This window comes from Oncorhynchus mykiss, chromosome 9 (genome assembly GCF_013265735.2).
Source record: "Oncorhynchus mykiss isolate Arlee chromosome 9, USDA_OmykA_1.1, whole genome shotgun sequence".
Lineage (NCBI taxonomy): Eukaryota > Metazoa > Chordata > Actinopteri > Salmoniformes > Salmonidae > Oncorhynchus > Oncorhynchus mykiss.
In genome coordinates this window covers 68,506,546-68,520,953 of record NC_048573.1, presented here as the reverse complement: position 1 = coordinate 68,520,953, position 14,408 = coordinate 68,506,546, and the positions used below count along the sequence as shown (strand labels likewise).

The 14,408-nt window shown below is 41.9% G+C and overlaps 1 protein-coding gene across 2 annotated transcripts in view; it reads left to right on the top strand.

Moving 5' to 3' along the window:
* Nucleotides 1-14,408, top strand: part of LOC110531254 (copine-9-like) — a 77,794-nt gene that overhangs the window by 25,731 nt on the left and 37,655 nt on the right. For both annotated transcript variants that reach the window (XM_036988821.1, XM_036988822.1), the window contains exons 4-7: nt 391-494; nt 2,309-2,348; nt 2,556-2,558; nt 3,597-3,673. In XM_036988821.1, the coding sequence (XP_036844716.1) occupies nt 391-494; nt 2,309-2,348; nt 2,556-2,558; nt 3,597-3,673 (224 nt within the window). The remainder of the gene's footprint in view (nt 1-390; nt 495-2,308; nt 2,349-2,555; nt 2,559-3,596; nt 3,674-14,408) is intronic.

Here is a 14,408-nt window from a genome sequence, read left to right as displayed (position 1 = left end):
GTTTGCTGCACTGAAAGTAAAGGGGCTGAATAATTTTGCACGCCCAATTTTTCAGTTTTTGATTTGTTAAAAAAGTTTGAAATATCCAATAAATGTTGTTCCACTTCATGATTGTGTCCCACTTGTTGTTGATTCTTCACAAAAAAATACAGTTTTATATCTTTATGTTTGAAGCCTGAAATGTGGCAAAAGGTCGCAAAGTTCAAGGGGGCCGAATACTTTCGCAAGGCACTGTAGGTTCTGTTAGATGAAGTATCACTCTGTAACCCGTGTTTCCATAGAGGTTCTGTTAGATGAAGTATCACTCTGTAACCCGTCTTTCCATAGAGGTTCTGTTAGATGAAGTATCACTCTGTAACCTGTGTTTCCTTTTCCTGGCTACTGTTTCAGTTTGGCAGAACAGAGGTTATTGACAACACACTGAATCCAAACTTTGTGAGGAAGTTTTTCCTGGACTTCTTCTTCGAAGAGAAGCAGAACCTCCGCTTTGACGTGTAAGTGACCAACCTATCTGTCTCCAACTGGGAAATACCTACTGCTAGGCTAAAAGCCTAAATAAACTTTATTAGTTGTATACATAGGACCAATTTATAAGTAGTTTCAAGAATTTTCTTTGCTCCCTTGTTAGTCTTTCGGGTCGCAGAGGCGGCCTTCACTCTCGGAAGAGTGAGGGGGCCACCATGAGTGAGGGGGCCACCACCAACTTTTGAAAGTCACTATTGGCCTCATGGTGAAATCCCTGAGTGGTTTCCTTCCTCTCCGGCAACTGAGTTAGAAAGTACTCCTGTATCTTTTTTAGAAACTGGGTGTATTGGTACACCATCCAAAGTGTAATTTATAACATCAACATGTTCAAAAGGATATTCAATATCTGCTTTTGACATTTTTACCCATCTACCAATAGATGCCCTTCTTTGCAAGGCATTGGAAAACCTCCTGGCCTTTGTGGTTGAATCTGTGTTTGAAATGCACTGCTCGACTGAGGGACCTGACAGATAATTGTATGTGTGGGGTACAGAGATGAGGTAGTCATTCAAAAATCATGTTAAACACATGCAACTTATTATGTTACTTTTTTACTCCAGACCTTATTTAGGCTTTCCATAACAAAAGGGTTGAATACTTAATGACTGAAGACATTTCAGCTTTTCATTTGTAAAGAATTTAGAAAAACATAATTCCACTTTGACATTATGGGGTATTGTGTGTAGGCCAGTGACACAAAATCTATGTTAAATCAATTTTAAATTCAGGCTGTAACACAACAAAATGTGTAAAAAGTCAAGGGGTGTAAATACTTTCTGAAGAACGAGCCTTTTCATTTATCACCGTGATTTAAGTGCTATCTCTATGTCCACTTGGTTATTCTGGTCAGCCACCACACCTCTTAGTCCAGATCAATACTAGAGAAAGATCAGTATAGCTTTTTAATGTAGTCAGTGATACACAGTAGGTTTTGTTGAGCAGTCTGTTATTCATTATAGACTGTTCTATCTGCTCTTCAAAGTCAGGTAATATGCAACTGCAAAATTCTAGTGTTGAACTGCGAAAAGTATTTTATTTGAATAACTATTTGTGGCTACATGTTAGACGTTTGTATCATAGGGATGTGGGGAGAAAATGACGTTTTACATAACTACTGTTAAAGATTGAATTATGCCCTTTAAATAGGTTGTTATCAAGCTATTACTGTGTAGAGCTCTTGCTCCGACTGTTTCAGGTGCTATTATTTAAGCTCTGGAAAATCAATCAAGAATCAATTGCAATGGTTTTGCACTGTGACAAAGCTCTTAGAAACAATCAGTGTGGTTCAGGTGTTAGCAAGGCCAATATTAATTTTTAACAAACTGCAAATAATCAATCAGTCTACTCCAGCATAACAGACACCCTACAGTCAGACAGAACTCCCAAATGATGAGACAAAATAAATGTTATGAACCAATGAGCTATTGAGTTTGACCAAGGAAAAAGTTAAGCAAGCATCACAGTCCTGAGGCCCGAGGTAGATGATTGGCTTCATATCCACAGTGAATAGGATTCAGAGACAGTCTGTCAGCGGTATAGTCCAACAGTCAGTGGATGTTCTAATGTTAGCAAACAGGGAGTATATTCTCGACCCTTCTACATTGTTTCCCTCCTCCCTCCTGCAGAAACATCCCTGTTAAATTCAAGGTTATTTTAGAGATAATTAGATTTGCCCATTTAGTTCGTAAGAAGCAAACTTATCTAATATCTGAACTGGCTATTCACACTGATATAGTTTGTCATTTGGAGTGATTTGTACCTAACTATGTTTGGTTTCTTGCAGATACAATGTGGACTCCAGAAGTTCAAATATTTCTAAATTTGTAAGTGTCTCCCATCAGTATATAATGCATCATGTTGTTAATGTTATGTTGTTCATTATGCAATGTTATGCCAATACTGACAGTACAGAGGAAGGATAGTTATCAGAAGGAAGCTTGTTGTCTTTGCATGAATGCAATATTGTATTTTAGATTTGACCTCTGACTGTGTTCTATTCCCTTTGACCTCAACAAAATCCGGGAGAGCAGAAGGTTAGTATCGATGCACCTAGTAAAGACATTTATTGTTGTAATGTCAGTCATTATGGCATGTCATGTAACGTCTACTGATTTGTATTTCACAACACACATTCATGATGTGAGATGTGTTTTTTTTTACACTCCTGTTTTCGCTTGTCCAATGTGATGTCTGTGGGGTGTTTTTTCTGTTCCAATCAAGGACAAACGTTGGCTCAAAACCAAGCAGTCATGTCAACCATAGTCTCATTCAGCCGTTCCCACTATATCAAAATCTCAGGTAAAGCACTTTGAGAGGAGACTTCAAAGCCAGAGCTACAGTAGGCTAGTTGTTTTTTTAAACAGAATAATGTAGTGCAGGGCTCTCCTACCCTGTTCCTGGAGAGCTACCGTCCTGTAGGTTTTCACTCCAACCCTGTTCCTGGAGAGCTCACTATACTGAGAGTATAAAAGGATGTATTTTAATGTTTTTGGAACATTTGCTAATATTTTATCACTGCCCCGATACTGCAGAATGAGCCTGAGGAAGTCTATTGCTGGTACGTTTCTCACAACTAAGTGAAATCGAGAAAAAAGTGTCTGGACACTTCTATAAGATGGCATTTACATAAAAAAAATAGAGATTTGGTTTAAAATAAATAAGTGATCTTGTTCTTTTAGCCTTTTTGATAACGTACCGTATGTCCAGATTATAAAATGAATAGTTTTCATTGTCACAATGGCTCCCAATGTCTTCAACCACTTTGAATAACTTTGGTTTCAACCTGGCATGTGGGATGTCCTAGCTGTATTACATCTTACTCACCACCATCTGAAAGCACTGCACGTACTGTGGTACTGTGAACTGCCTTGCTGTTAGAAACAGGGTTGGGGTCAATTCCATTTCCACTCAGGAAGAACACTGAAATTCTACCTCGAATTCCAATTCTCTTCAATGCTTTTCAATTAGGAAAATTTGGAATTGGAATTTGGTTTACTTCATGAATTTAAATGGATTTGACTCCAAACCTGATCAGACGGGTCATAAGACTGACCCCAGGCTCTCTCCACCAGGACTTCCTGGGTCAGACCTTCTGCACTCTGGGGGAGATCATTGGATCCACTGGCGGGCGGCTGGAGAACAGCTTATCGTAAGTCAAACCCTCTCCCCCATTATCCATCACACCATTACAGGCCTAATGAAGGGACAACTCTGGAATGAGTCTGACCCGTAGTTGACTCTCAATCTAGAGCAATGGTACCTCTCTGGCTGGCTGTATGTGATGGGTCATGTGAATGGTAAAAGGAGCTCGGCCTTGAGGAGGACTATCTGTTTGTGGATTGGAAATGGAGCACAGTGATTTAGATTAACTGTAAATGAAACAACGTTGAGATTTTAATATGCTAATCATCCAAGCCTATTGCATCACTAAGAGACAGAAGCGTGGATTCCCGATGTTCCCCCCGTGCTCAACATCAAATCATCTTGTAATCAACTTCTTGATAGGGTAATTTGGCATTTTCTAATGCTTTCAGCAATCAACAATAAGGTGCCGTTTGTGCAGAGTGCATTTATTTTATGAGTTAATCAGATGGAAAAAATGGTAATTGCAGAGTAGAAGCTAAGTTGTTCGGTGCAAATTTCTTTCAGACTGAGCGTTTCTCAGCTCTTTGTCTGTGTAGTCATGTAGATGTTCTGTATTTTTGGAGGCATTTGGAGAGACACATACACAACATGTGTAAATACCAATCATGTTTTCTTCATCAGGAACAGACCTCTTAAAAACAGAGGCCAGTCATTGACTTTACTCCATCACAATGAAAGGTCTCTCTGGCTGTGTCTTGACCCAATTCTCTATGTATTTGTTTCAAGCTGATCAAAAAAACACAAACCACTGTTTTCACATGTTGAGTTTAAATTTAGCACGTGAAACAATTTTTTCACATATGTTCAATTCAGTAGCGGTGCGTAGATAAAATCACTGAGGAAGACCAGCCAAGCCAGTCAAAAAAAAAGCCATATTACAACCTGTGTTGTGATAATTGTGTTGTTTGCTCTATAACCTGTTAGTTCATACACCACCGTGGCCAAAAGTTGAGAATGACACAAATATTTATTTTCACAGTCTGCTGCCCCAGTTTGTATGATGGCAATTTACATATACTCCAGAATGTTATGAAGAGTGATCAGATGGATTGCAATTAATTGCCCCTCTGAGTCCCTCTTTGCCATGCAAATGAACTGAATCCCCCCAAAAAACATTTCAACTGCATTTCAGCCCTGCCACAAAAGGACCAGCTGACATCATCTCAGTGATTCTCTCGTTAACACAGGTGTGAGTGTTGACGAGGACAAGGCTGGAGATCACTCTGTCATGCTGATTGAGTTTGAATAACAGACTAGTAGCGTCAAAAGAAGGGTGGTGCCTGAAATCATTGTTCTTCCTTTGTTCAACCATCGTTACCTGTAAGGAAACACGCGCTGTCATCATTACTTTACACAAAAAGGGCTTCACAGGCAAGGATATTGCTGCCAGTAAGATTTCACCTAAATCAACCATTTATCGGATCCTCAAGAACTTCAAGGAGAGCGGTTCAATTGTTGTAAAGAAGGCTTCAGGGCGCCCAAGAAAGTCCAGAAAGCACCAGGACCGTCTCCTAAAGTTGATTCAGCTGCGGGATCTGGGCACCACCAGTACAGAGCTTGCTCAGGAATGGCAGCAGGCAGGTGTGAGTGCATGCACAGTGAGGCATAGACTTTTGGAGGATGGCCTGGTGTCAAGAAGGGCAGTAAAGAAGCAACTTCTCTCCAGGAAAAACATCAGGGACAGACTGAAGGTACAGGGATTGGACTGCTGAGGACTGGGCTATTTTCTCTGAATCCCCTTTCCGATTGTTTGGGGCATCCGGAAAAAAAGCTTGTCCGGAGAAGACAAGGTGAGCATCCTGAGACCATTCATGTGTGGGGTTGCTTCTCAGCCAAGGGAGTGGGCTCACTCACAATTTTGCCTAAGAACACAGCCATGAAAAAAAAATGGTACCAACACATCCTCCGAGAGCAACTTCTCCCAACCATCCAGGAACAGTTTGGTGACGAACAATGCCTTTTCCAGCATGATGGAGCACCTTGCCATAAGGCAAAAGTGATAACTAAGTGGCTCGGGGAGCAAAACATCGATATTTTGTGTCCATGGCCAAGAAACTCCCCAGACCTTAATCCCATTGAGAACTTGTGGTCAATCCTCAAGAGGCTGGTGGACAAACAAAAACCCACAAATTCTGACAAACTCCAAGCATTGATTATGCAAGAATGGGCTCCCATCAGTCAGGATGTGGCCAAGAAGTTAATTGACAGCATGCCAGGGCGGATTGCAGAAAAAGAAGGGTCAAAACTGCAAATATTCTTTGCATCAACTTCATGTAATTGTCATAAAAGCCTTCGAGACTTGTGAAATGCTTGTAATTATACTTCAGTATTCCATAGTAACATCTGACAAAAATATCTAAAGACACTGATGCAGCAAACTTTGTGGAAATTAATATTTGTGTCATTCTCAACTTTTGGCCACGACTGTACAATAAGGCCATGACAACAAAAAGACAACAGTCACACAGTGGCAGAGTAAATTGAACTACAAATGCGTTTCTTTCATAAAAGAAAACTGAGAGCAACATCTGTCTGGTGAAGTCCACGAAGCAAATATTGCAAGTAAAATAAGAAATGTTGACTTGCGCTACTTGTAGACTAGTTGAACGCCAATGCCATCCTCCTCTCTTTAATTTTGGCATAACAGTCCATGGCTCTGTCATACAGTACTAGGCTACTTATTGTACTTCAGTCATCTCAGGCCAGTGGCACAATATATACATTTATGGCTAGAACAAATCACCATCATAATCCTTGGCCTGTACAGAGAATTAAGTCAAAACCACAAGTCCAAATCCCCATCTCCATCCATGTCTTAGGAAAAGTCAGATTTAGCAAGCTAGCTACTGCACGATATCAACACAAGTACACTACAGACATGTTTTCTGACCATAATGACGTTTTCCTTAGGATGGGATTGATTGGTGTGAAGCCAAAATCCAAACTGGCCTTCCTTGAGGAATTTTGTTGCAACAGGACAAGCCACAGTTGAGCTAAGCTCAAGCTATTTATTTTATAATTTTGTTTATCATGGGAGGCCAATGCTTGCTGGCATCAATCAGTCAAATGCAACATGCCATACTCTTTTGGTCCAGACATGTTCCAATACATGGGCACACGTACTGAGACAGCTCTGATACATGGGCAACACGTACTGAGACAGCTCTGATACATGGGCACACGTACTGAGACAGCTCTGATACATGGGCAACACGTACTGAGACAGCTCTGATTCATGGGCAACACGTACTGAGACAGCTCTGATACATGGGCAACGCGTACTGAGACAGCTCTGATACATGGGCAACACGTACTGAGACAGCTCTGATACATGGGCAACGCGTACTGAGACAGCTCTGATACATGGGCAACGCGTACTGAGACAGCTCTGATACATGGGCAACGCGTACTGAGACAGCTCTGATACATGGGTAACACGTACTGAGACAGCTCTGATACATGGGCAACATGTACTGAGACAGCTCTGATACATGGGTAACACGTACTGAGACAGCTCTGATACATGGGCAACACGTACTGAGACAGCTCTGATACATGGGCAACACATACTGAGACAGCTCTGATACATGGGTAACACGTACTGAGACAGCTCTGATACATGGGTAACACGTACTGAGACAGCTCTGATACATGGGCAACACGTACTGAGACAGCTCTGATACATGGGCAACACGTACTGAGACAGCTCTGATACATGGGCAACACGTACTGAGACAGCTCTGATTATTTCTCCGGTGAGATTCAGCCACTTGTGAATTGACAGAAAATTATGAAAACACAGAGAGAGACGAAATAAACTATTTGATCATTATTATTAGTAAAATATTTGGGGAACCCTGGCTTCCTTTGGCACAATGAATACACACTGCTGATTTTAAATTTAGAGTTCACATGTTAACACATCCTTTTGCAATTTCACATGTGAAAGTCAAATTTGCAGATTCACATGTAAGAACTGCAAATGTGGAAATGGCATTGCACTTTCACATGTGAAAAACCTTTAAATGTGAAACTTCCACATGTGATTGTTCCCTTGTACTTGATTGATGAATTTAGGTCACCAATTATAAAGGAACTCTCCTCAGCTGGTTGTCTAGGTCTTAATTGAAGCCACTAGGCCCACTGTGGAATGAATATGGTTTTGTAATATACTTTTTGTATTAAGTTTCCTTTCCAGCAGCATAGCACCCTGCATCCTACTGCTGGTTTACCTCTGAAGTTAAACAGGGTTGGTTCTGGTTGGTCCCTGGATGGGAGACCAGATGTAGCTGAAAGTAGTGAACAAAAAACATGTGAAACTTAATGTGTCCAAAAACCATGTCTGTCTGTCTTAAATAAGGGATTCCCATACAGCCGTGTGTGTGTGTGTGTGTGTGTGTGTGTGTGTGTGTGTGTGTGTGTGTGTGACAGAGACACTCCTGTATGTGTTTTACATGTCTGTTAAAACAGCCTCAAACACACATCCTCTCAGTGTTGACTTTATGCCACACACTCCCCTCAGTGAGAGGAGGAGGAGAGCCGAAGAGCCTGGCCATGGCCTCTGCACGGCAGTGGGCGTATTTTTGTAGGTCACTGTTTTTAGAACGGGGTAGCACGCTGTGGAGGAAGAAGCACTTCTCTACCACTTACCTGTTGGTTTCTATGGTAACCGAGGGTGACTGTTAGCTTCCCTAAAAGGATGATTGGGCAAATACACCTCATTTTCCCATTTTAGAAGATAAGTGCTTTACAGGTCAATGCAAACTGGTTGTATTTTTATTTGTAAAATGTGGTGTGGAGAGCATACCCCATGCTTCACACCTGCTGTGAGTTTGCATCCACGTGATCACTCGCTCTCGCACACACAATTGTGGAGATAATTGCATGCCAATGCAGACGCATTAGATTAGTGGATATAATGCAGTCCATATGTAGCTAAATAATAATATCCTAATCATGTAGGTGCAGACCTGACCACTGTGATTGAGGTATCGCTGTGGATTATTATTTATATATTTGACACTTTACACCAAGAATAACACTCCCCTATGTTTTCATTTGGACAGTGAAACTAAACTGTATAATTTGCCTCTAAACTTCAGCATTTGGGATTTCGAGATTATTAAAATGTCTTCATGAGGCAACAGTACAGAATGTCACCTTTTTTATTTGAGGGTATTTTCCTACATATATCTGTTTTACCGTTTAGCACTTATGTATCTAGTGAAGAGGTGAAGGTGAAGGTGTCATAAGTATTTGGACAAATTCACTTATTTGTATTAATGTAGTCAAAAGTTTAGTGTTTTGCTTGTGTCTCTACAAACGTGTTGGTTGCATTTGCAGTTTGTTTTGATTGTGTTTCAGATTATTTTGTGCCCAATAGAAATTCATGATAAATATTGTATTGCGTCATTTTGGAGTCACTGTTATTGTAAATAAGAATAGAATATGTTTCTGAACACATGAATGTGGATGCTACAATGATTACAGGTAATCACGCATTATGGAACGGGTATAGGGGTATTGGAAGTGTGGAGGGGGTGTTGGAAGTGTGGAGGGGGTGTTGGAAGTGTGGAGGGGGTGTTGGAAGTGTGGAGGGGGTGTTGGAAGTATGTGGAGGGGGTGTTGGAAGTATGTGGAGGGGGTGTTGGAAGTATGTGGAGGGGGTGTTGGAAGTATGTGGAGGGGGTGTTGGAAGTATGTGGAGGGGGTGTTGGAAGTGTGGAGGGGGTGTTGGAAGTGTGCGAGGGGATATTGGAAGTGTGCGAGGGGGTATTGGAAGTTTGCGAGGGGGTATTGGAAGTGTGCGAGGGGGTATTGGAAGTGTGGAGGGGGTATTGGAAGTGTGGAGGGGATATTGGAAGTGTGCGAGGGGGTATTGGAAGTGTGGAGAGGGTATTGGAAGTGTGGAGGGGATAGCGGGTATTGGAAATGTGGAGGGGGTATTGGAAGTGTGGGGGGGGGTATTGGAAGTGTGGGGGGGGGGGCATTGGAAGTGTGGGGGGGGGGTATTGGAAGTGTGGAGGGGGTATTGGAAGTGTGGAGGGGGTATTGGAAGTGTGGGGGGGGTATTGGAAGTGTGGAGGGGGTATTGGAAGTGTGGAGGGGGTATTGGAAGTGTGTGGAGGGGGTATTGGAAGTGTGGAGGGGATATTGGAAGTGTGGAGGGGATAGCGGGTATTGGACATGTGGAGGGGTATTGGAAGTGTGGAGGGGGTATTGGAAGTGTGAAGGGGATAGCGGATATTGGACATGTGGAGGGGGTATTGGAAGTGTGGAGGGGATATTGGAAGTGTGGAGGGGGTATTGGAAGTATGGAGGGGATATTGGAAGTGTGGAGGGGATAGCGGGTATTGGAAAGGTGGAGGGGGTATTGGAAGTGTGGAGGGGATAGGAGGTATTGGATGATAAGGGACACCACTTGTTACTAAGAGGACATGCACAAACATGCTGAGTCATGCCATACGTCTACAGCTCATCTTTGTGGCGTACTTTAACTACAGCTCATCTTTGTGACGTACTTTAACTACAGCTCATCTTTGTGGCGTACTTTAACTACAGCTCATCTTTGTGACGTACTTTAACTACAGCTCATCTTTGTGACGTACTTTAACTACAGCTCATCTTTGTGGCGTACTTTAACTACAGCTCATCTTTGTGGCGTACTTTAACTACAGCTCATCTTTGTGGCGTACTTTAACTACAGCTCGTCTTTGTGGCGTACTTTAACTACAGCTCATCTTTGTGGCGTACTTTAACTACAGCTCATCTTTGTGGCGTACTTTAACTACAGCTCATCTTTGTGGCGTACTTTAACTACAGCTCATCTTTGTGGCGTACTTTAACTACAGCTCGTCTTTGTGGCGTACTTTAACTACAGCTCATCTTTGTGGCGTACTTTAACTACAGCTCATCTTTGTGGCGTACTTTAACTACAGCTCATCTTTATCTAATTACTTTGGACATTTTTGGGGATTTCATTTTCAACATTTATGTGCCAGACTTTTCAAGACCATAAGTCCAGTCTATAAATGCAGACCGTACAATAGTGCTAGGTAAAGTTGGATTGACATTTCTCATAAGTCATTCCTCAGTTGTTAATGTGTCATGTACATGGAAGTTAGGGAACTCTGTTCTCCCTAAGTGCGTTGCAGACATCCCACTGTCTCCTTGTCAGCCACAGAATGCAGGGACCATCTCTGATTCAGTTGGCAGAGAACAGAGCAGTCTCATAAAGATGTGCCAGTATTCTACTTCATCCCACCGTCTGAATCTGGGGCATGGTCCTGAAATATTGAGGACTGTTGACTCTAGACGGGCTCACACATCCTAAAGTTTGTATTCGACTCCTTTGGGTAAGGCCAGCTGCAAAGATGGAACACGGCAGGCAAATACATGCATAATGAACTAGGTGTTCTTTCATCTTTTAATGGCTAGTTGTAATGCGTCCACATCTGTCATTCTCTACTTCTTGTGGAATGCAATTCAAAATACAAGGGTTTTGTTTTGCCATAATTGTAAGTGTATTGTTAATACAAATACATGTTTTGGACTTTGATCTGCGTAGTACAGTGTAGACAATACGTTGCAATAGAAACAGCTCAGAAATAAAGATCTATGGGATCAGCTTTAGAGTATACAGAAGTCCAGAGAGGACATGTGAATTTAAAAAAAGAATTCCCTCGTTATGTCGATCACAACTTTTTACCTCATGATCACGACATAACAAAATATGTTTTGTCGAGATCACAAGATAAACTCTATAAATAGGAGTGTACGTATTGATGATAGATAGACAGTATGGCTGAGGCGGTAGAGCCCACGATGGACCGGCTCCCACGTTTTTATTGATTGTTATGTAACAGATGTGAAACGGCTAGCTTAGTTAGCGTGGGCGCTAAATAGCGTTTCAATCAGTGACGTCACTTGCTCTGAGACCTTGAAGTAGTAGTTCCCCTTGCTCTGCAAGCGGCTTTTGTGGAGCGATGGGTAACGATGCTTCGAGGGTGACTGTTGATGTGTGCAGAAGGTCCCTAGTTCACGCCCGGGTATGGGCGAGGGGACGGTCTAAATTTGTACTGTTACATTGATGCTGTTGACCCGGATTACTGGTTGCTGCGGAAAAAAAAGGAGGAAGGTCAAAAGGGGGGTGAGTGTAACAGATGTGAAACGGCTAGCTTAGTTAGCGTGGGCGCTAAATAGCGTTTCAATCAGTGACGTCACTTGCTCTGAGACCTTGAAGTAGTAGTTCCCCTTGCTCTGCAAGGGCCGCGGCTTTTGTGGAGCGATGGGTAACGATGCTTCGAGGGTGACTGTTGATGTGTGCAGAAGGTCCCTGGTTCGCGCCCGGGTATGGGCGAGGGACGGTCTAAAATTTGTACTGTTACATTACACTAAGGGATGGTACATTTCATGCTGACATAATTCATTCATTTGTGTTTGGAGCTCATTATCTGTTAATAAGTTAGAAGTGTAAGCAAGTTAAATGTCATTTACCTTGAGCTAAGAGCTCTTGGGAGAGCTAAGCCCTCGTGGGGCATTTAAGCCCTAAACGATGCCTGACAGGCAACTCTGTCTCCCAGGCTGTGTGCCACCCCCAAGACCACAGCCAATTACATGCAAGCCACAACGCAGCTAACTTGGCTGGTCTTGTGAGCGAGTGAGCTAGCTAGGTAGTCTTGTTAGCTAGCTAGCTTGTTGGTTATGCTGTTTGTTATCTTGCATAACTGATAAATACAGTATACCATTGTATGGGACACTTTATGTTTTATGGATAATATTTACATTTACAGAGTGGGTGAGCTCCATTCCTGACAGGCTGATAAGATCCAGTTTTAGCCTCAGACCTGGATCAGATTCAGTAGCAGCCTCAGAGGCTGATAAGTCAGGATTGTTTCATAGAAAAAGCTCCTTGCAGGTAGTCAGTGAAGTTTTAAGAAAGTTAAAGCTCATTTACGGGCATTTCTATACTATTTAAAAACTCTAAAATTGTATTTGGAGAACAGAAAAAACAAGCAAAACTGACTCCAGACATTATCACATTGGTTGCTGTAGCTTCATTCACCTCAGTCAATCTATAAACACATAGCCTATTAGTTATAAAATTAGCCACTACACATTTACTCACATTAACTCTGCATTGGAAATTAAAAAACTATAATTTAAATTGTGCAGAGGGATCTGTTAACAGAAAAAGTATTGTAATTAAGGTCAGATTCAGCTGTTTTTATCTCAATATCAAATCATTTAAATGTTGCTAAGACTGTCTGGGAGTGGTCTGAAAACTAGCTGTTATTGGAAGAGAGGTTTGGAACTCTTTTTCTTATTGGTCTATCGACTAATTTTCTGCCTGGTGATGTCACAAGGCAGGCCAAAACTCCATCCCACCAAACAGGTTGAAATTTCAGGCAGCCTTTTCAAACAGCTCTTACACTAGAAGAGCATTATCAACACTTTTTTTATTTTTTTATTTAAGGATAGCCAGGGGCACACTCCAACACTCAGATTACATTTACAAACAAAGTGTGTATCTTTACTGAGTCCTCCAGATCAGAGTCAGTAGGGATGACCAGGGATGTTCTCTTGATAAGTGTGTGAATTGGACAATTTTTCTGTCCTGCTAAGTACTTTTGGGTGTCAGGAAAAATGTATGTAGTAAAAAGTACATTATTTTCTTTAGGAATGTAGTTGAGTAAAATTAAAAGTTGTAAAAAAAATGTAAACAGTACATATACACCAAATAACTACTTAAGTAGTACTTTAAAGTATTTTTACTTAAGTACTTTACACCACTGGATAAAATGCAATTGTGTTCGTTGTTTGTAGATTATGATTATGCCTGTAGGTTATTCTACAATATGTAGCCTAGTACTGTATGACAGAGCCATGGACTGTTATGCCAAAATTAAAGAGAGGAGGATGGCATTGGCGTTCAACTAGTCTACAAGTAGCGCAAGTCAACATTTCTTATTTTACTTGCAATATTTGCTTCTTGGACTTCACCAGACAGATGTTGTTCTCAGTTTTCTTTTATGAAAGAAACACATTTGTAGTTCAATTTACTCTGCCACTGTGTGACGGTTGTCTTTTTGTTGTCATGGCCTTATTGTACAGTCGTGGCCAAAAGTTGAGAATGACACAAATATTAATTTCCACAAAGTTTGCTGCTTCATTGTCTTTAGCCCATGAAACTTAGCCCATGAAAAACAGCCCCAGCCTCCTCCACCAAACTTTACAGTTGGCACTATGCATTCGGGCAGATAGCGTTCTCCTGGCATCCGCTAAACCCAGATTCCTCCGTTGGACTGCCAGATGGCGAAGCGTGATTCATCACTCCTGAGACCGTGTTTCCACTTCTCCAGAGTCCAATGGCGGCGAGCTTTACACCACTCCAGTCGATGCTTGGCATTGCGCATGGTGATCCTAGGCTTGTTTGTGGCTGCTTGGCCATGTAAACCCATTTCATTAAGCTCCCGGTGAACAGTTCTTGTGCTGACGTTGCTTCCAGAGACAGTTTGGAACTCGGTAGTGAGTTTTGCAACCGAGGACAGACCATTTTTACTCTCTACGCGCTTCAGCATTCGGCGGTCCCGTTCTGAGAGCTTTTGTGGCTTACCACTTTGCGGCTGAGCCGTTGTTGCTCCTAGACGTTTCCACTTCATAATACCAGCACTTACAGTTGACCGCGGCAGCTCTTGCAGGACAGAAATTTGACGAACTGACTTGTTGGAAAGGTGGCA